The sequence below is a fragment of the Chamaea fasciata genome, unplaced genomic scaffold (genome assembly GCF_029207755.1).
Source record: "Chamaea fasciata isolate MVZ Bird 193981 ecotype frontalis unplaced genomic scaffold, bChaFas1.0.hap1 SCAF_21, whole genome shotgun sequence".
NCBI lineage: Eukaryota > Metazoa > Chordata > Aves > Passeriformes > Sylviidae > Chamaea > Chamaea fasciata.
In genome coordinates, this window is record NW_027094106.1 from 9,000,523 (window position 1) to 9,023,856 (window position 23,334).

Here is a 23,334-nt window from a genome sequence, read left to right on the forward strand (position 1 = left end):
CCACATGCTGACACTAGTCAGGGAATAATGCCTAAAACGTTATGCAAATAGGTAACATAAAAAGCATTTTAAACAGATACAATAACAGGATCAGCACAGAAGTAATTGCAGGAAAGAAGCATAACTTAAACTCATGTAAATTTAGGCTGGCAGGACGAGTAACTCCAAACCAAGCAGTGCTGGGTCGATGTTTCTGTGTTGCTGAAACAGGTGATGCCCCCTAAGAGCAGCTTGTTCTCTGCCCATTATTAAAACCTCTCAATTGCTGTGAAGAACAGCCCAGGGGCCAAACCCTTTCCTTGCCTTCAAAGCTCAGCATTATCCTCTGCAGCCCCGAGTGCAATCTCTATCTGCCACAACAAACCACCTTTATCCCATGCAGGTAATTACAGGTTCAGGTCAGGGACTGCAGCCCGGATTGATTTCACCTCCCCGCAGCCCCGGCTGCCTCCACTCGACACCAGAGCTCCTGGAATGGGAGCCCAGCCCTGCCTCAGCCTGGCATTTATTGCCTGTGGCAGCAGGGACGGCCTGGGAATTCACAATGTTGGTGACTTCATCTGCCAGCTGCATTCACACATCTTTACTACCTGAATAACTGATCTGCGCTGCTCCGAGGCAGCACTTTGTGGTCTACAGCGTTTGGGAATAAATATTTGATCGTGCATACAACAGAAAGGAGCTCCGACGGTTTAAGGTGTGACAGCTGAAGTGTTTATTAAACTCCAAGTGAGAGCATTGCTGGACAGTAAAAATTTGTCCCGTGGTCGCTGCCTCGCAGGTGTGGTGATGAGCAACAAAAGGACAACTCCCTCCCACGTAAACCCCCAGACAATTCCTCTGTTCGTTAAACCCTCTGCAGGCAGAGCTCTCTGTCCACGACCAGCCAGTCACACACAAAAGAAAGGGAAGTACTAAATTACAAGCTGATTTTAAGTGGGCATTGATTGAAGTAACCAGAAGAGAGCTTAGCATTGTCAGAGTTTCATACAACAGTAATAAAAAATCTTCATTAAAAAATGATGTGTGCATCCCCCTGCAGCACAGCACTCGCCAGGTTTCAAGTTGGGAACATTAAGGTTCCCCCCACCCCACACACAGTTAATGAGGAAAAGAATCCTCAGGATCTTTTTCTTCTACAAATTAATTTTATTCATTAAAAAATGCCATTCACCGAAATCCTTCCCACTCAATTTCTGCACTTATCCCGGGCAAGAAAGAAACAGATTTATGATTCCATTCTGTGTTCTCCTCCCAGCAGGAAAGGAAGAGGCTGATGCAAAAAAAAAAAAAGAGATGAGACAATTCCTCTGTCAGTGTTCTCATCCTCCACTAGCAATGCAACCAAATCATTACTTGGCTGATGGATAAGTGTCCAAACCCTCTTTGTGTGAGGGAACAAACAAGGCTTTCCATAGACAGACCCAGAGATGCAGCCACTTCTCCAAAATGAGCAGGACTGAATGACTGTACACCTGCACACCTGAGTCACTGAGCCCACACCTGGGGTGCAGCTGAAGGGAAACACTCTGTGTACACTCAGTGTAGCTGTGTGGGCAAACTCACCGACCACAACTGCTGCAAAACCCTTTCCCCAGAGCTTTTCTAGCTCTGAATGCTCAGAGCTGAGTGTACAGACATCCCAACCTGCCCACACCGCTTATTTCTGCATCATTCATTATGCAGAGAGTCCTACCAGCTTTGATTTTTCAGATATATAACACATATGATGTATGTCATTCCTCCACAGGTTACAGAAAGAAAATTCAGAGAGTGCCTGGACTCTTCAAGGTTTCTCTTTCATTTCTGGGCTCATAAACAGAACCTGACTTACTAAGACTTAACCCACCTGTGTCAAAGCCAAGGCCACAGCCTGAGCACACCTCTGGGGAGGAGGGACGAACACCCTCTGCCTGCTGCACACAGCGGGCAGCTCCGACCTGTGCAGTGGCTCTGCTGCTGCATTATCACCAAAGGCTTCCTGCTTTACAAAGATTTAAACTCCCTGCAGCCCCCCTTTAACATTTCCAACTGCCAATCTGGAATAGCATCTGGAATTACAGTGCATTTAATCCTTGAGGGTAGATTCTCTCTGTGATGCATATGACTAAAATATGTGCATTGAGGGACAAATGCCCAGTACCTTTAGGTGATTGAATTTTTGCAAACTTTCCTTGAAAAAATAAGCCAGGGAAGAGCATCTTAGGAGGATTTTGAGTTGAGAGAACCATACTGTAATATGTATTTTTAAAATATATCCAAGTAATCTTTACAGATTCAGCCATCCACCTTGAGAATGCCACTGCAAATTTCCATTGTTGATAACAGCATTAGAGTTTTGCACTTTTAAAATGAAGACTTTTGCGAGTGACCTTACGAGATCGTCCTTAGCACACCACAGTTTTACAGACACGCGAGGAAAAACCACGCTTCAAACAAAAACCCCACACAACCTGCTTGTGGAACGCAACAGAAGAATTGTCACCAACAGGGGAGAAGGAAGGAAGCTGTTGGGAAAGGCAGAAGGATAATGGGAGATGATAAACATGTACTTGAGGTCTTTTGCTAGGAAGGAGAAGTGATGAGTCAGATAAGCAGAGGCGCCACACGGGTTGCATCTCCCAGCAACAGGCAATCAAAGCCCCAGATAAGCATCTTCATAAAGTGCAACAGGCTCCAGTGCAGGGGCAGAGCTCAACAATCACTTCCTGGTTCAGCTCAGGCAGGGGAAAAAAAATAAAAATTTATGACCTACTTAAAAAATCCTTCAAACCTAAAAATGTCTTTTCCATAAAGAACATCAGCCGTGCAGGGCATGCCGTGGGGAGAGCAGGAAATGAGAATGCTTGGAGTGGTGGAGTGGAACACAAAAACCCAGTGCTGTACATGAGTGGTATTAAAACCAAACCCTTCCCGTCCACAGCTGAGATTAATGGAGTTTTCTGCACATCTCAGAGGTGGGAAGAGAAGAAAATAAGCATAAAATACTCTTCTTTCCTTTGCTGTTACAACCTCAAAAAACAGTGTATGTATTTTCCTTGTGCCTCCTTTACTCTGCAACAATTCACACACCTAAACCATCGCACAACTCAGAATTTGAACCCCTAAGTTCTGCATGGGAAAGAGGGAGCGTCAGGCAATACGAAACCTGCAAAGAGATGCTAAAATCCCTGAATCAAAAATCAATTCCAACCCAACCTGTCTGGGTGATGCAAATAAAAAACTGCCATCAGCATGTCCCTAACAAAACCCACGGATTGTTTATGAGAAACTTATGAAGTGCTATAACCAAACTGACTCACTGCTGCACAGTAAATATATTTTCAGTCTCCTAACAATGTACACAATGGATTTGGGCCATTTTAATATGGACACACATGTTAAAGGCATTACAAATGAGGCCTCATCACATTCACATGAGTCAGTTCATATTAAAGCCCCATCCACACCTGAGGAGAAGTTGTTCAGCACGGAGGAGGCACAGTCCTGTGTGTGCATTGTTTCTGTTGTAGATGGGGTCACACAGCTTTAGGAAGGGTTACAGTTACAGAATGGTGACGGTTCAGAGTTACTGCACGTCCCTGTTACAGGTGAAGGCACTGCCCCTACCCAGGAGGGAAAAATCCCCACCCTGATAATGCTGGTATCTCTCTCTATCAGCTGATAGTGAGGCACAGCTCTGCCATTAATCACTCCGAATCTCAAGTGTCACATACACAGCCCGAAGCACCCCTGTGATTCCAACTTGGAACCTTTTAGGAGCAATAAGCATAGATGAACTAGGCAAAAAAAAATCATAACTGATGTATTAATATTTTCTTCTGTATCAAACAATTATTTTCAAAATTACTTTGCCATGTAGTAAAACAAACAAAATTCCCTTTCAATAACCAGCACCAGATGTTTGTCTAAGCCCAACAGGAATTAATTTAACAACTTTTAAATATTTGAAAATGGAATTTATAAGGACAATTCTCAATATCCAAAGTAAATGTGGTTACTATTGAACTCTGTTATAAACACGTATATGAAATATCCCGTAATACCCAAATAAATTCATTTGGCAAACAATGAAGTATCTTGGACTCAGCATTTATATCAAACAGCAAACAGAGTCTGAAACAGGAGCTTTTATTTTAACTCTCTTTAAACCAACCTTCAGAAAGCCCTTTCTGTATGTGTTACAGTCTCTTTTTACAGTTTAACCTCAATCCAATCAGGAGTCTCCAGGGATTTTCAAATCGCTAAAGATTAAAATCCTCTCCGACCTGACTGTTTGACTAATGCTGTGTGTTTAATAATTCTACTTGTGAGAGATTTTATTTGACAAAATCCTGCTGCGTGGACCCTCAGACGCTGTACAGCTGCACTGGAACATAAAGCTCTGCTGCTGCTGCCCTTGTTTCTTTAGACAGCCTATTCCCCAGCACTGAGGGGAAAAGGGAACTTTATAGTACATCTATTACTCTGTTGATATTAACACAACCACTGTGGTATTAAATCTACACACTCTTTTCAGAGCAGAGCAGTGAAAATGTGCCTATTACACAAACATTAGATAAACTCTCCTGTTGTCCTGACTGTTCACAGAAATCAATTACATTTATGATTACATTTCAATGAAAGCTACTTTATAAACGAGATGGAGCTGTAATATTCTACGCTTTAGGCATTCATTAATAAAAGCATTTCAGTGTTAGTATTTGTAAATGTTCTGCTTTTTAGTTTAGGCAGTTTTTAGCATTCTATAGCTCATGTTAAACTTCACATAAATAGTGTGTCCAGATCTTACCACAACGCCGTGACTTCACGTTTGAGTGGTAAGAGGGAGGGGAATAAAAAAAATCATCATTATGGCAAGATTGAGTATTTGTATGAGACAGCACTTACCCTGTGGTGCAGAAAATCAGGACAACCTCGATGCCAACAATTAGTACACATGTTACCAGCCAAAACAAAAGAGCAGATGGATGGATTTGAAGCAGAAAAGGAGGGTGTTCCTACCTGAAGTAGCATCGATGACCGTGGAGACGCCGCGCCGGTCGGCCGCGGGCCGCGGGGACCCCGGCATGCTGACGGGCTCCGAGCGCACCGGCTGGATCCTGCCAACCAACCACACAATCCAGTCAGCCAGGCTGCGAAAGACCTTGGAGAGCATCAATCCAACCTACAGCCTCCTCATCAACTAATCCATGGCACTGAGTGCCCTGTCCAGTCCTTTTTTAAACAGGTCCAGGGATGGTGACTCCACCCTTCCCCTGGGCAGACGATTTGCAGTCACCACCTGGACACCCTCAGCAGAGTCCAATCCCACCCAAACCAGAATCAGTTGGGACATCAGCAGAAACTGTGAAATGGCTTAAAAGCTGTTGGAAACTTCTGTCTTGCCTCGTTTGGTGCAGCTGAGATTGGGATAATCTACCCAGAGACTCAGACAAAGTGGGTATTCCCATGGGAGAGCTCAGATGGGAGCTCTCAGGAAGCCTCAAAGGAAAAAGCTCACCCTACCCAAACTTGGTTAAAAGGCCTCCATTGCCCTCCTCAGCAGCAGCATTTTAAAGATCCATTTGTAATTGTTGATTCCTTTTGTAACATAGATCTGTATTTCTTTTAATTTCTGCATGTGTACACACACATATTAAAAAAAAAAATTGACAGCCATATCCTTACTTGTGGCAGTAATTATACTCAAGGAGAAATCACACATTTCAAACCCATGGATTTCCAGTCCAAGGACAATCTGCTCACTTTTGATGGGATTAGTCAGAATATCCATCTCTCTTGCTTTACTCCTAAGAGTTTCAGACACAGTCCCAAACAAACCAAGTCCCTACCACAGAACTTTGGACTTCAAATCACATGCAGAGTCAGGAGCATGGAAACTTGTTAAATCTGGAGTTGCTGGGCAGGACACAAACATTTGGAGCATAAATCTCTCTACAAATCACCAGTAAATGTAAACCCACAGTTACCTTCACTCTCCTTCCTTCCCTACCCTAAGTCCACCCCCAATTCCAAATCAGCTAATGTCCAAAACCAGATGAATTAAACACATGAAAAAGAATTACAAGGAAGGGAAAAAAAGAATGGGAAAAAATAAAAAGGGGGAGGAAGAAAACATTCCAGAAGTTCACTTACTGTTCCAACACACTGACCGCTGTCTAAATTCATGGCACAAAGCTCCCACTCACGTCTGAGAGAATGAATTTATTAAGCTATGCAGGGACTGTGAAAGGCGAGAGGACACTGAGCAAGGCCACCAGACTTCGTGCTGGACAGAATTTCCCTGTCATGTGCTCAAGAAGGGGCAGCAAAAGGAATCTGAGCTGCTCGGCCTGGACGGATTTTTCCTCGCTGCCTCACGCGCTCTTCCAAGGCTTTCCTCTGGACAAGGCTGATAAAAACCGTGACACGTCCTACACTCACGGCAAGTTCTGCACACAACAGAGGTGAGACAGCTGGGAAATTGGTTTCACTTTTACCTGAGGCTGTTGAGATCGAGATCATCCGTGTCAAAGTCCAGGAGAGGCTGCGGGGTGTCGCTGGGCCCGTGCGACTGCAGCACGGAGGAGCTGGAGGAGATGACGGTGGTTTGGCCCGAGGGGTGGATGGTTTTGAACTGGAACTGAGGGCCCATCCACAGGCGTCGGTGGGGCCCGGTGTGAGTCACGATTTCCACCTGTGGGAAGGGGAGATGGGCAGGGATTAACACACAGCTACAACTTCGTATAATGAGGGGTTCCTTCGGCACGCTGGACTCCTGGAATCCTGCTGTCCTCAAGTGAAAGGGGTGTTGTGAGCCAGGGTGTTTGGAGCAATGTTTAACACGGGGTAACTGGGGATGTCTTTGCTAGAGAATGGATGCTTCAGCCAAAGCCAAGAGCTTCTTGAAGAGACTTGAAACTCGTGAACCACCAGCCTCAGGACACTGAGCTCCGGTTCTTACACTGTTCAAAAAGGTCAACGCTTCATCCTGGCCACCACTTCACCTGATCCTGTTCTTTCCTCCCCTTGCCACGATGACACACCCCAGAACTCGGATGCTATGACCAAGAGGGAACACACTTCTGCCTGAATCTGCATGGAGCAGAGAGAGGAACCAATACCCCACATCCCCCAGACATCCCTCACCCCGAGCAGGGTGAGGGCAGCGCTTCCAGAGAGCTCCTTCCAGCTTTGTTACAGCTGCTCTGTGAAAGTTCACAGCTTAAACTGCTTCCCACGGATACAGTGAGAGCCGGATTGCAGATCACAGCTCCTAATTCCTGTTGGCACGTGTGAGGAGAGGCTGGCACGGAGCATCTTGTGGGAAGCACAGGATCCATAACCCAGAGCGATGGGAAGAGTGCTGGGATGAGCCCATGCTCAGCACAGCAACACAGCCCTGGATGTGCCACACAAATACAGCCATTTAACTGAAATTCTGACAGTTCAACAGAAGTAGGGTGTTTGTGATCAGGAAAACTGTAAATAAAAGGCAAAACAAAGCATACGCTTTCTGTAATCAAGAGAATAGAATCATTAAGGCTGGAAAGATCGTGCAATACAAGACTAAAAATCAGAAAGAGCTTTTAAAAGTGAGAAAAAGGAAAGACAAAATGAAAATATTAAGCTCTGGTGAAGCCATACTTTTAAAACAGAAAATAGACTATGAAGTTCCTGTCAATTTCTCTCAAAGTAACAATCAGCTTCACAGCAGAAATGCACGTCAGCGAGGGAACTCATGAGAACAGAATTCTGTATAGGCACGTAGACGTATGCTAGTAGTGATTCTCCATCTTTAAGGAGCAATTTGAAACCCTGGATGATGTCAGTTCTCTGCTAATGTCAAGACAACAACCACAGCCTATGCAGCTCCATTTCCATCCCTGCATTTAGCTCAGCCTAACTCAGCTTGGCTGCAGCCGTTTCTGAAGCAAGTAGCTTTTATGTAGCAGCGTAAATTAGGCCACAGATAAAGTAATCTGTGTATTTTAAGCTCGAAACCATCAGTGTCACAGAGCCGAGAGGTAAACAGATGCCTCTGCAATTTCACTGAGGCTATGGCCAGATGTTCCTATTCACTCTCCTGTTGTGTGCAGGACAAACATATTGTATCTAGTTCCCACTGACAGCACACATTACCCACTGTTCTAATTGAAAAGTTGAAGTGAAGGGCGGTGTTTTTTCACCGCTTGCTGTTACTGTTGATAACAACACTTTAATTCTGAAAAACATCCTTGCACTTTAGGCTTAATCTGAAGTGGCTTGCTCGGGGAGAGCCAGCGTTGCCGTGCTCCAAGGGCTCTCATCACTCCTGCTCCCAGCAGGAATTAAACATTCCAGGAGCATTCTCAGAATTATCTGTGTTCTGTGGCATCACTTGGGACCTTTTTTTTTTTCCCCCTTTATAAATATATTTACTCTTCTAGAGGGATAGATGTGGTGAAGTTCGAGCAGTCTAAGTTCTGTTGACATCTTATATCTTCCAAGAATTAGTGATAAACAAACAGCCATAATGTAGGTTTACCATAATCTCTTTTTCTCCTGAGGTTTCACCAGAACAGTCAAATAAGCAAATACCTCCAAACAGTCTTGGAGAGGTGGAAAACTACAGGTGAAATCTGGTCCCAGGGAGCTCAGAGATAAAATTCCTGTTGACTCCCCTGACTGAGAAGTTTCATCATCTTTGTGCTCTGAGAAATCAGACACAGCACAGACAAATGAGACACCTTAGTGGGCAGCCACAGCTGAAACCTCAGACAGGTAAGTGAATTCACATGACTGGATTCCCCAGTGAATGCTCCTCCTGGACAGCTCCATGTGGAAACCTAACCTCTCATTTCAGGAAAAAGCTGTGTATGATTTATTCACCAGTGGGAGAAGCAAATCCCATCCATAAATATTTCATATTTATGCCATACACCCCAGCAACACATTTAATGCATCACTCTCATAACAACATTGTTCTTAAACCAGAGGAAACCCACCTAATTTGTCAGGGTGAATTCCATGGACCGGGTACCTTGTAATTGCTTTGGCAAATCCAGAGCATTTGTAAATTTTATTTATTTATTTAACTCTAACCTTTCATTTCTAACAGGAACTAATTCTCAGTGTATAATTCATGACCTACATTCTTACACTGAGGTTCTGTTTTGGAGCCAAAAGGTCAAGTATTTACTGAGTTCTTATAGAGACGCTCCATGGACTGAGACAAAGCAAGATTGGATAACAAGACGAAGATTTGACCTCATATAAAAATCCTCCACCAAGCAGGACAGTTTTCAAACCATAAGTCACTGGAATTCTCAGCAGGAAATGATAACCAGGGAAGGAAGGAAGGAAGGAAGGAAGGAAGGAAGGAAGGAAGGAAGGAAGGAAGGAAGGAAGGAAGGAAGGAAGGAAGGAAGGAAGGAAGGAAGGAAGGAAGGAAGGAAGGAAGGAAGGAAGGAAGGAAGGAAGGAAGGAAGGAAGGAAGGAAGGAAGGAAGGAAGGAAGGAAGGAAGGAAGGAAGGAAGGAAGGAAGGAAACCAGCTACTGCCCCATTTTTATGGTCAAATGCAGGGAGTCCCAGGTCACTACCCAAAAGTCACCAATCATTCTGCCAACTACCTTCACCCCTGTCCAAAAAGGACCGTGCCAGGAGAAAAAGGGAGGCAGGCGAAACTTCCCACTTCATCCTAGGGATGTGGTTGTGTGAGGAATGCTGGGGCTTTATCTGCTTTGGGACCATCAGATCCACACCCACGCTCAGGAGTGGGGTCAGTTTTACACCCTGGCTGTTGGAAGTTTCTTTCCCACTTGGAGGAAAGTTGTGAATGTTGCCTCCAGTGGGTCCCACTGCTGTTTTGCTGAGCTGAAATCCCCCAGGTCATACCTGTGAGAGCCACTCCTCATCCTCCTGCCCGCTGTGGTCGGAGGCCAAGCTGTCATAGGACTCGTGCCGGGTGATGGGCCCAGGGCTCCCTGGTGGCACCACTGAAAAAAACCCCAGAAAACACAAAATCACACTCACTCTTAAATGCTTTATTTAAAAAAAAAAAACCAAAACAAAACAAAAAAACCCCCCACTTTTTAAAATAAGTTAATGGCACAGCAGTGTATGTTTTCCTAAATCTGTGACAACAAATTTTCTAGAAGCACAGAAAGAGCTCAAATATTGACATCAAAAGGATGGAAAGGAGGTACCCATAGAGCCACCAGGAAAACCCATTGGTTCTTCTCCTTCTAACCTGAACTTCTTAAAACACCTAAGTATTTTTATATTCCCACATTTTATAATCACTCCAAGTTTTTAAAGTTTTAAAAAACTCTATCATTGCAGGGTTGACCTTTATGTGTCAAGCTTCCAACCACTACAAATTTTTACAGCCGTGTAGTAAACTCCCAATAACTGGAGTTTGAATGGCAAAGCAGACACAATGGTAGCCATAAATACAGAATGGCGCCTCTGTAAAGTAAACAGCTTTGCATAAATCCATACACTTGATGGAATCAAGGGATTTCCATCCTGTTTTGTGTCAGGATCTGAAGCTACAGAGCCATTTCTCACACCTCTGGAGCACAGGGTGTCCGTATTCTCAAACCTGCAACGTCCCAAATTCAGCTCAGGGCCCAGCTTATTCCAGAATTATTCCAAGCTCCAGAAAAATTAGGACATGTTCTTACAAAGGAAGCTCAGGTTGGATATTAGGAATGATTTCTTCACTGAAAAAGAATGGTCAAGCAATGGAAGAGGCTGCCCAGGGAAGTGGTGGAGTCACCATCCCCTGGATGATGCACACACACCCCTTCCTGAGGATTCACAGTACAATCTGAACATGAAATCACAGCACCCACTTCTCTTCCTCCAAGTTTACACTTGAAGCAAAGTCCAAACAAAGAAACAAACCCATTATTTTGACCCATTTTGCTGCTGCCCTCGTGCTCCCCACATCTCCTGGCTCCCCACTCGGAATCCTCCTGCCTGTTTCAGAGAGCACAGCTGATCAGCTGCAGGCTTTCCTGTTACTGAACTCCCCAACAAACTTCATGGCTCCAGCAGATGGTTTTGCTTTCAAACCAACGGGAACTTTATGGACTGATCTGAATTTTTTTTTTTTTTTTGTTCTTTCTATCCCAGGGGCAACTACCAGAGCTGTCAAGATTAGGGAAGCTGCAAAACCACAGCCCAGGGAGCAGCATCCCCCCTGCTTGGTCGCCGTATTTCTCCTTTGGGAAATACTTCTACATTTTACTGGAGATTCAAGATAGCTTTACAATGAGAAAGAAATTTGAAGAAACAACAGAAAAGCTGAACAAATGATTCGTTTTGGTGCTGCACTGGAAGCCTTTCCCTGAGGAGCCACAGGTCTTGTGTTCCTGCGCAGCTCCCGAGAGCAGCATTAACTCTTTCCACCCAGGAATGATGAAATCCTGAATTCCACGGAAAAGCTCTGCCTGGAGAGTTCACCAGCAGGGCAGCAGTGATAAAGCCTCAGCCGAGGTCAGCCCTCTCAGTCATTTATTTGGCTGTTTCATTTCTGTGCCACACCTATCAGAAAAGCAGTTTAGAGGGGTTGGTTGGGATGGGGGATCCCAGTTCAGCACTGGCCCTACTCCCACCATTCCCAGTGGGAATGTGCAGTGTGGTGGGAGAAGTGACCCTAGAAGACAAGTGAGCCTTGCTGGAGATCTGCCATCGCTGTGCTGCTGGTTCCACATGTACATATGGGCATGTTTTTCCAAGTTAAAAATGCCCTTGAAGGTGTAGGAACAAACACGAAACAGGAAAAATGCAAAGCCTCTTTTCCTCCATTTCTGGGTCACACACCTCTCCCGTCGGTATCAAGTTCCAAGATGAGATTAATTTAACCCTGGAAGGACGTTTCCAGGAATCTGAGCTCAGGAGTAATCTTTTATCTTCCAGCTTAATTCTTTGAAAAATCTGTATCCACACAATTACAATTATGGGAAATTACAAGAGACTCTCACCCATCAGGGATGTTACTCTGATGCTGCAACACAGAGTATTTTAAATTTCTGAAGATATTTCCAACCGTGCAGGATCACAAATACTAAAATTCCAATTCTTGCCATGCTTTGTTGCTCCTGCAATTTCTTTTTCATTGGGAAAAATCACAACCAGAGCAGACACAGAGCAGGAGCAAGAAAGCCTTGGCTGCACAGAGATATTTTACTGCAATTGCAGGTGGTTTGTACCTTCCTAAAATCATCAGTTCAACGCCTTGTGTCTGAGCTACGCTAACTTTTAACTTTTTCTGTTCTCACACCAACATCTGGAACAAACATATCAAATATCAGACTGCAACTGAGTTTGTTTCGTCTAGAAATACACAAACACAAAGTGAAAAAGTACAAAAACCTAAGTGCTTCTTAAAAATCTACGGTGAGAATTAAAACATACAACTTCTGTCTGTGCAATATGACAGGACATGAGTTTCTACAGTCTGCTTAAGGCAAATCAATCCAAAAATAAGCACTCAAGGACACTTCTGAAAAGCTGGGGCAAAAATCAGAGTTTCGCCATCAGTATTTGGCAAAGGGCAAAAAGGATCTTTGAGCTGCTCAAAATAATAATGGCACCTTTACTCTCTGTCCTCCTTCAAGGGAAAAGTTGACAGCCTCCCTTCCCTCACTGACAGGACTGATGTTACCATTATATTGAAGGAAGATTGTATCTGGAAAAAACCACATTGCAAATGAGGTTATTTGTGTGATAATTGTCAGCGCCAGGAAAACTGCACAGGAGGGACTGTGGAGACACAAGTGTCAACACGAGCCAAAGCAAAGGCTGAAATACAGCAGAGCTGATATTTCTCTCGAGTTCCAGGACCTGATTCACACAGTTCCATGAATAAGGATGAAAAAAAAAAAACCCTCATTGCTCAGAAACTTCTCCATGATATTTACTGACAAGCAAAGAAAACAAGCAATTTGTATTAATCTCAAATAATTTGCATAGACATTCCTGCCATGTGAGCACCGAGAGATAAATACACATTGGAGGAATATTGGAATTAACATGCAGTGGGTTTGTTCACGGATGGGCTAATTATACAATAAATACCTAAAGCTAAGACAGACCTTCCTTCAAAGATTATAAATTGTCATCTTTCAGCAGCATAAGTGTTGGAACAAAGAACCACTACAGTTCAATTGTAGTGTGTGCACTTATGGCTTTAATTTGGGAACAATAAATCATTAGTTTTACTTAGTTTTGTGTACTTCTTGAACCAAAAGGTTTTCATTTTCTCATTTATCGAAAAAAGCTTTGCACAATTCAATTTAATTGAGAGTTATATATGAAATTCCCAATGTGCTCTTCTCTAAGGGCTGGATGTTTGTCCAAATTAAGAGCAAACAAAGGCATTTGAGCACCACAAAGGCTGTTTGTTTGGTGCTGCCTGCCAGACACATGCCTGCAGACACCCAGAGAGCTTGCCTTTTCCATCTCCATAATTATAATTTAATATAATTATAATACAATTAATATCATTATAATATCAAATGAGTTTCTAAAATGCAGTAGGAGCAGGACAATGTACTCTTAAGTAACCCCTGCAGTCTCTAGTGACGTCCAGGTACACAGGATAAAAATGACATCTCCCTTGTTTTCACACAAACCCCACCCTAACACCTGATTTTGATGGTTTTTCTCCGATTCCTCAGTTATATCTAGGTGGTGTAATCACATGATCACCAACAAACTTGAGGGCTCCTTGTGCTGGAATTCAGCTCCACGATTTGAATGATTTCCTTCATGCATTTGCTCCACGGCATCACCGGCAGAGTGTGATGGCTGTGGTTCAGGTCTCCACGGAGCCGCTCCAAACTCACCACATCCACCTTCCTTCCCTGCTATTGATGTGCTCTCAGCTCTGTCAGGGGCTGGTTTTGGTGTCCCACAGTTGTGCAGTTCACACGCAGCACGTGCTTTGTGGGTTTGTGTCAGAGCTGGTGCTCTGTGCCTCTGGCTCTACCCCTGCTCAAGTGTGACAACAGAGCAAAGGCCAGGATTTCATTTTGGGCAGAACACTCACGGCCATGTTAACAATAAACTGTTTGTAGGCTGGAGATATGCTTGATGTAATTTTTCTTGTGGCTGCACGTTACTGAACAAAGTTCTGGTTTTAATGCAGTTTTCAGCTTGTAAACTCCTACAGGAGCATGGCACGCAAATTAAAATCTCCTCTTTTACCCAAAACTACTCCCTGCTCATTTTATTCCTGTTAGGACTTTCTGAGATTCTCATATGAATAAATATAATAAAATAAAGTTTAAAAAGGGCTATAAAGCAGCAGTTTAGCCAGACTGACAGTTATTTCACACCACCAATTGATTAGAGCTGGATTAATTCGTTATTTGTGTATTGTCCAGTTTATTAGGTGCTTTATGGACCATCTACTCCCTGTATCAGCACTTTAATAAAGTCATAGGTATGTCTGTAATTGGGAGATTAATTCTTAGCTTTTTGGGTTTTTTGGATGATTACTTGCTCCTTACTCACAGTGTCTGATAGTCAACAGCCTGGATTTTTTCCCCTGAGACAGAGTGGTGTACATTCCCTGTGCTTAATTTCAGCTTCCATCTCCAAAGTTCCCTTAGGAGGCCAGTGAAGTACGACGCACTTTTAAACCTGTGCAGAGCTAGAACCCGATATTATTCACAGGATGGAGCACCTTAAAGCTGCTCAACCCTCAGAACTGCGAGCAGACAATCAGTGCTGCCCCACAACAGAACAAATATCTCCTTTTCTAAGTTAAAGAATAATTTCAACTGCACGAAGCCACGGTGAAATCCATCTGAGGGCCATCTTTAAAGAATTACGGAAGAGGTAACTATTTCTATAATTCACCGACTTCAAAAGTATGTTTGACATTATTGTCGGGAAAATTATGTTAACCATGGATTACTGTTACAATCAAAGTATGTAGTGAGAAGTCAAGAGGCTTAGTAGTAAATTTTCAAAGCGGTGCGTGGGGATTTACCCGTTTGACTCCCATTAACGGCAATGGGAGGCGCGCGGCGAAATCCCCGCACGCCGCTTTGAAAACTGACCCCTGCGTGCTCACGGACCCCGCTCTAAGGACTTCCAGATGACCATGCAAGAGGAGGAAAGAACCATTTCAGCATGTGCCCTTGTTCATTATTGTTGTTTGTACACATCTGAAAGTGTTTGAGCCGCCGTGCCAGCGCTGTTTCCAGCGGGCGGTTTATAAAACGCGCGTTAGGGCGGGCGAGCTGCGGCCGAGCTGATGAAGCCACGCACAGCCCCAGGTGTGTCCCTGCATCAGAACCTCGACAGGCACACTGCCAGCAGCCAAAGCACCTTACAGAGTTCATTTTCATCTGTGTATTTCAGATTTTCATCTAAATATTTCACGAGAATGCATCGTGAGTTACTGCACTGCTCACGCAGCGATGCATCTGCCCCACTCTTATTTATCCCGATCACTCAGTGCTCAGCCAGAAATTAAATTTCCTTCATTAACACTCAGTCCTGGTTCCTGCAGAGAGCACAAAGGCTACAACTTTGAGGCAAGGCCCTCACCTGTGGCACTGGGCACAGCTGAAGGGCAGGAGTTTGGGCACCATTCACCGGATCAGCACAGGAGAATGAGGCAGGTGGAAATGCTCACCCATATCCCATGGTTTGTTCCAGCTCCTCTCCCTGGAACTCAGGTGAGCTCAGGTGAAACTCTCCCACTTCAGGGCAAGGTCAGAGCTGGGTTTGGGCAGGGATGGGCTCCAGAACTGGGCTGTGTTCAACTGGCCAAGTGCAGAAGCAGGAAAGCCCAGCAGAGAGGCTGGAATGGTGCAGCTGAAACTGCCCCAAGCTCCTGCCTGAGCGTGGCCCTGCCACAGAGGCAGAGCAGAAAGGCTTTGAACACCTCGTAACCACACGACAGAGTAATTGTTGTTACTGCACAGGCTCTGCTTTTGATCAGTTTTACTGTTTGAAACCCAGCTCCCTGTGACAGACATTGAACATACCCAGAGCGAGAGCAGCTCTGGCCTCCCCAAAAATGCTGCACAACACTCTCGAGTTACACAAACAGAAAGGGATGTACCATCACCTGCATTCCTCCATCCCAAATCCATTGGTAAAGATGCACCCTGGAAAGAATGCCAGGAGAAAGGAGGAGGACCAACACTAAACGGGATTATCAGTCCCAGTTCATTCAGCTATGACCACCCCAGCACCACGCTCTGCTGTGCCCTGAGGAGGGCTGGAGGACCAGAATGTCCAGATTCCTCCTGTGGCACTCCTTGGCTGCCAGTCCAGGCATCACAGCTTGCTTTTCACGGTGTTTGTGCTCACAGCACATCCTCACAGTTATTTAAGACACTCTCCATCTTACCCTCAGACTTACCACAATACTCACTAGCTCTCGTGGATGTAATTTTTATTTCTGTCAATGGAACGTGTGAAAGGAATATTAAAGGGGCCATAAAGAACCACGATGCTGCTTGGAGACAGAAGCCTTGCCCAGGGTGCGCAGCTTTCATTAGAGGGAGCAGGAAGTGCAAACATGATGTCAGAGCTGCAGAGATTATCTGTATAAATGGTGTTATCATTTAACCCAAACAAACAGCAGGGAAAGGCTGGCCCCCTCCCTTTGAAGACAATGGACAGTTACTAAATTGGACTTGTAATGAAAGCCATTTTCAGTGAAACACAAGATATGTGCAACAGTTGGTCCAGAAATGAAAATCTGTTGTAACAGCCAAAAGTCAAAGGCAGCTATAAATACGGGCCTTAATCTTTTCAAGAACCCCTTAACGAAGCCTATAAAACTGATTGCATCTTCAGGCCTAACCCAAGTGCAAATTCTTCCTCAGAAAAATGTAACAGCCCTGCAAGTGTGACCTGCAGAGCAGTACAGGGACAAGGAAGGGCAATACAGAGTGCTGGTTTGCATGCTCACATCTTGGAATACAAATCACATTGCATTTAGGATAAACAATTAATGAGACAGCAGAAGCCTCAGCTACAGGCCCATTTTTCTGAGAGAGAAACAATTTCCAGAAGCGGTCAGAGCGGGATGCAGAAACACTGCATCTTTCCTTTTAACACAACAGAAATGCTCTTTGATTATTTAAAAGCCAATTGCAAAGATCTGTCTTCAAAACCTCCTATTGCAGGTTTAATAGCAAAGAGGTGCAAGTACACTTACCAGCAACACGGGAGTAAAGTACAGACTTTTGTTTTAACAAAATCTATATTTATACGATTACATTTCCTATGGTTGAGGGCAGCTGTAATTAATGGATTTCCCTCCTTCCCCTAATGCAGTCATTTGTCAATTTAAACACAGAATGCCCAATCAATTTTGATGTATTTAGTAAGCAATTTGTCAGAGTACTGCACACCAGTTAATATATTAATTCTTGTCACTGGCCCACTTCTGACAACTGCAGGCCGCGTCCATGAAATTGGTCCCGATGAGCCAAAACTTTTGCCTGGAATGCGAAGGTGCCCTTTGCAGAGCCAGAGGAGAGAAATCAGATCTCAAATCTATTCAATACCTTTTTTGGGGGGGCAGTTTTTGGTCAGTTTTAGGGGGTTTATTCATTAATGTGTTAAATGGCCACGTTTCAAATATTGCAATGGAAAAGTGAATGCAGAGTGAGGAGATAAGGAAGAAAGGAAATAAATATGAGATGAGGATGTCAGACTAGCTGGTGATGCAAAGTTACCTATTTCCATGGCAATTCCATTCTGTGCCATGAATGTTGACTGTGTGAATTCAAACACGCAAAAAACATGTGAAAGGTACAGAAGTCACACAAAGGAAACAAGGGATAAGTCAGTCATTTAAAACTTCAGGGCCTGCTAAAAAAAAGGAAAGAATTCATCTGAAAGAAACCTGAACACAACCAGGGGATTGTCATGGACATGGAAAGCACATCGTAACAGCATCCTCAAGAGTTCATACAACCCAAAGCACCAAACAGCAGGAAGAAGGCAGGATTTAAAGAGTAATTAATGACAAAACTGGGCAATTCTGTGGAGAAAACTTTAACATTGCAAGGTCCTGTGGACACGTGCAGTGCCTGGCACAAGTCTCCTCCCACTGCCAGGCCTGCTAGGACAGTTCAACTACACCACATGATGCTATTTATGTGATAGGAAAAACATCCAGGAAAAATAAAATGTGACTTAGATTTCCTTCTGTTGTGGTTGGATTTGAAAGTTGCTCAGGACATAGGTGAATGAAGAGGGAATATTAGAGACACAAATAAAATAGGATATTATGTATTAAATGTGAGGAGTGTAGAGAAATATCTGATACCTAAAACCCAGCCCTGAAAACCTGAGGATTGTAATGAATCCAGGGGTTTGTGGGATGGACTCAGGGGAACAAGTGAGCCTGGAATCTGCTCTGTCAGAAGGAGCTCTCAGGACTGGTTACATTCTCTCTGACCCACTGCAGAGTTTGGAGCAGGATCCTGCCACTTCCTGCAGGCCAGCAGGTTGTGGGATTTCACTTGCAAGTTCACTTTCAAGCTATGAACTTACAGAAAGCTGTAAATCTCTCTCCCCACTTTCTCACCTGAGCAGCAGCCCGAGCTGTGGTAAGGTGCTCAGGTAGAGCTGCACACACTGATGCGGGTTTCTGCAGCAGATGTCACAGATGACCTCAAAGCAAGGAAACAGCTGTGCTGATCCACTTACAAATACCCTTGGGATAAAGGTCTTGGACACTTGTTGTACAAAACATTTCTTCAAACAATGGTTCCTTGTTCTTTCCTTTCTAGCTGCAAATAAAACTTTCAGATTCTTAAAAAATATTAAAAGCTGAAAGCATGTGTTGATACCCTAACGCAGGATTTTTTGAATTATCTCCGTTTAGCACAAGAAGTCACCGGCCTGGTTGATATTTTTCAAAGACTAAGGGAGATTTTTGGCCCTGTGTTTTGGCATCAAACCTCTTATTTCTGAAAACCTGGCCGTGCAGCCCTCCAAGCAGCCCGCCAGACGTCTCATTGTTCTGCCCGGCTGCTGACAGAGGTACTCTGTGCTAAAAAGCACACTGAGGGTTTTTCAATGACCCAGGGGGCAAAGGTCACTTATTATAAATGGATAATGAGACCTAATGCAATGTTCTGAGTGTGGACAAAGAAAGGGTCTATCCATACCCCCCTTGTGACTTGGTCATTCAGGCTTTTATTTCCCCTGCACACTTAATGGAGCCAAACAATTGGCAGAAATGCTATACAGAAACGGAGAGAAAACTGCTGCATTCTACCTCCGAGAGACAGCTACAAATAGTGACCCTGAAACGGCGCCACGGCTCCTGCGAGCACTGACGTGGCAGACAGATGGACCAGCCCCCCTCGGCCCCGGCTGAGCCATTTGCCGGCAATTAAAGCCCCCGATGGAAGCGAGAGCGCAGCAAAGCCGGGCTGCAGCTAAAGCCGGCCCAGGGCAGAGCTGCAGGTGAGCGGAGCCACGGAGCTGGGCTTAGCAGCTCTTTAACAGGTGGCTTTTGTGGGGCTCCATTGTCAGGGACTTCACCGAGGAGCTTCAGCCTGGATGAATGCAGAAGGCAAAACTTCAGAGACAGTCAGACACGAATTTCTCTGTTATTGCCGTTTGCATTGTGGCCTCTAGATGCTCTGCTGTCTTTAGTGGTTATTATTGTGTTGTTCTTTCCATTTCACATCCAGCTTCAAGAATTCCTATTATGTGAATTAAAACCTGAGTTAAAAAGTCTTATGATTCAAATAACGCAAGTTCTTTAATTGGCCACGTTTCGGATATTGCATCTACTGTGCAATGGAAAAATGAATTCAAAGTGGAGAGATAAAGAAGAAAGGAAATAAATATGAAATGAGGATGCTAAGTTACCTATTTCCATGGCAATTCCATTCTGTGCCATGAACTCTGGCTGTGTGAATTCAAACATGCAAAAAACATAAAAGGCACAGAACTCCCAGAAAGGAAACAAGAGATAATCAAATATGCAAAACCCCTTTAAGTTCATTAATTTGCTGGAATTTAGCTTCATTCTTCTTTCTTTAAAAAGCTTTCAGTACTAAACCATTTGAAATGTGTATTTGTACACATCTGTATATTGCACTGTGTAACAGTATTTGAGCTGTTAATAAAATGTTTATAAAACACACAAAATGAGCCCACATCCATCCCTGGTTTCCCTCTGTGGGATACAAGTGAAACAAGGCAGGAATCCAGCAAAAAAAAAATCCAGCCAAAATGCAAATCTAATGGTGCTATGCACTACTAATTAATTTTCCATCTTCTTTTGTATTTTCTGAGCTTTTATCCCAATTTTCTGTGCAGCACAGAAGAAGGAAGACTCAAACTTTGCAGGTTTCCATCAGACTCGGATGCAGCAGATGGACAGGTAGAAGCAACAGATCCAATCTGGCAGCAGTGTCCCTTTCAGCAGTCCCATCCAAAGCGCCTCCTGGCCCACATGGCCACTTGGTGCATCTGAACGGCCCCTGTCACATAAAGCTGCTGCACTGACAACTGTGCACAGCTCTGGTTTCCCCAGGAGAACCTCAACAGATGCCAGGAGCTGCTCCCTTGTGAGACTTCAACTGCTGCATCACTTTGATCCTAGACAGAACACAGACTTGCTCCTCACTGTCAGTACTCTTCTCTCTTTTAAATTGTCAGATAAAAGATAAATACTTATTTCTCTACAAAACCATCATAAAAACGTTTGGTGTGTTTATGTAATATAGACACACCATATAAATAGAGCTACAGGTGTGTGAGTGTTTCCGAATATGCCATGGCATGAAATATTGGCTCTCTGGGCAAGACACAGGCCAAGGCAGGTGGGCAGACGTCCCTGGCAGCAGTGCCCAGGCTCCCGAGGGAAGCAGCTGTCTGAGACTGTGGCTGGAAGGAGCCCAGCAACCAGGAGCTCCCAGGAGAGGGAAATGCAGGTGCACTCACTTGTCACTGGGTATGGAATCCACAGGAGGAAATGGCTGAAAGCATGAGAAGGAACGAGGTGAGGAAACCTTGAAGATTTCATGGGATCTGCTGGGTGACTCCCAAGGCCAGCCAAGCACTCCCACAGCCTCACAACTCTGACTCGTGGCAGAAATCCCAACACTACATTCACTGCTCCATCCTTACTAACACAGTTACACACAACCCTACTCTGGGGTGGAACATACACTGAAGGTGGATGAAAAATCAACTTGGAAAATCAGCCTCTGCTCTAAAACGTGCACATGAGACAAGACAAGAAGTTGTCAGCTACTCACAGCCAGCCAGAAGATACTGGTAGTACTGCACAGCATCTGCAGCCAGGAGCAGTGGATGGTTTGCATTAAATGGTGGTTGGAGCTCATTCCACTGAGGAGTTCTGAGGTAAAACACAAGACTATTAATATTTAAGCTAATACAGAGAATGTAAATCAGTGTTTCTGTCATCACATGCAATTATCTATACAAGCTCACAAAATGTTTGTAATTATTTAAATTAGCTTGTTCAAACACTGCAATCCACCACAGGCAGTGGAACAGCAGGGCCAAATCGTGCAGATTGTGAGGCAAAGACAATACTTGGTTGTTGACTGCAGCAGGGATTGCATAAAAAAAACAAAAAACAACCCAGGAAGGAGGTTTAGATTAAGTTGGTAAATATGTTTAGGACCATTGCATGTCATGCTGACGTTATATAAACACACAAGAGAAACTGGGGAACTTTTTTTGGTTCTGTTAACTACCACTGCTTCCATCCTGTGAAGTCATTGAGCACTTACTGTGAAAATAAAGCTGTGTAAAGTTATGGATTATTGATCCAATTAGAATTTTCAATTCCATTACAACCTACTCATTTCAACAATAATGGTCCCGAAGTCTGTGTTGTAATTTTAATTAGGGTGGGCCATTCCTAAATAGCTTGGTAAATCAAGTATTGATCACTCCAGTCCAGCCATAAGCAGCACTAAGGAATGTAGGAGCCAAGAAAAATCGATAGAAAAATATTTTAGAACGTCAAAAGCACTGACAACACTTTCTCATCAATTTTTCTTTACTTTCTTCCACATGTCAGGAATCATTTCTTCTACTGTCTTTGGAAATGGTACCTTCAGCTGCTCAGAGGAAAACTCACAATGCCTCATCATGGGAACCTTGCTCATGTCTCACAGCAGAATTCTGTACTTCAACACTACCAAAATAACCGTTTGCAGTCCTTATATCAAAAGAAAATTACAACCTGATCATTTAAAATCACCAATTAATTAGGATCTCTATTGATTCACAGATGTTCATGTCTAGCTCCATGTGCAGAGAAGGATTTAGGAGCTCAGTTCCCATTGAGGCACATGAACAGTGACAGAATGTATGGAAAGCAAGCCTTGAATTTCTCTCCTTCAACGGAAAACTTTAGGAGTGACAACCACGACGCAGCTCACTCAAAAAGAAAGATCACAAGCATCATTCTGTGGCTGAAAGGAAGGGAGAGTGACAGGGATATGAAGTACCTAACCAAAGTCCAGCTGGCCCTGGGGCAGGTGACCATCTCCAGGGGGGTGTCGTCGCTGATCTTGGGCGCGGTGCTGAGCGGCCGCGGCTCCAGGACGTGCTCCACCAGGCTCCCGTAGCAGCTGATGATGTACAGGGACTCCACCACAAACTGCTTGGACTGATCTGGGGGGCAAAAAGACAGAAAATCTTATTGCAACAGCACAGCAGGAACAGAAAAAGCTTCTGCGGAAATAGCGGACTCTGGGTTCTTTTAAGTCTTGTGCTGGCGGCTAAAAATGTGAATTAAAAGTAGCAAAAGGGCTGGAGAGACAAAGAGAAAACTGCACAAATCACACAATTTTCACACAATTGTATGAACATCTCGTACAAGAGAAGCTCCTCACTAGGCATTCAGGTCATTACACGTTTCTAAACGAAACTTATACATTTGCTTTAGCAAAGGGTGTTTCATCTTTATCTCACAATTTTTTCAGTGCCACTTCCCACAGTACCTTTGGACAGACCTATCAAAGCTGGGTTTCTGCCCCTGTATCATAATAAAAGATCAATTACTCATTTCACTAATTAAAATTTTATTTTACCAAAAGCACCCCAAGCATATTCCTAAAATTCTCAACTGCCCCTGAGTTTAAGGAACAAAATCCACAAATTGCTTAGAACCTGTCGCAAAATAAGAATTTAAGTTTAAGTGCAAGTCCTAATTCTGTGAGGCACCAACCTTTTTCTCGTTTGAGACCGGAATTGTTTGCAAACCATGACCTTGAAGCTCCAAAGACTGCGGCGACACAGAACTCCCCTCCCACAGATTTACTGGGTGAAATCTGTGGAGCTGGTTTGGATTTGCTTTAAAGAAAGAACAAAATAAA

The 23,334-nt window shown here is 44.0% G+C and overlaps 1 protein-coding gene across 3 annotated transcripts in view; it reads right to left on the minus strand.

Annotated features, from left to right (window-relative positions):
* Positions 1–23,334, minus strand: part of BCAS3 (BCAS3 microtubule associated cell migration factor) — a 295,288-nt gene that overhangs the window by 164,040 nt on the left and 107,914 nt on the right. For all 3 annotated transcript variants that reach the window (XM_066202147.1, XM_066202146.1, XM_066202145.1), the window contains 6 exons: positions 23,187–23,311; positions 22,465–22,630; positions 21,238–21,338; positions 9,860–9,960; positions 6,483–6,679; positions 5,005–5,102 (listed from right to left, as the gene is read on the minus strand). In XM_066202147.1, the coding sequence (XP_066058244.1) occupies positions 5,005–5,102; positions 6,483–6,679; positions 9,860–9,960; positions 21,238–21,338; positions 22,465–22,630; positions 23,187–23,311 (788 nt within the window). The remainder of the gene's footprint in view (positions 1–5,004; positions 5,103–6,482; positions 6,680–9,859; positions 9,961–21,237; positions 21,339–22,464; positions 22,631–23,186; positions 23,312–23,334) is intronic.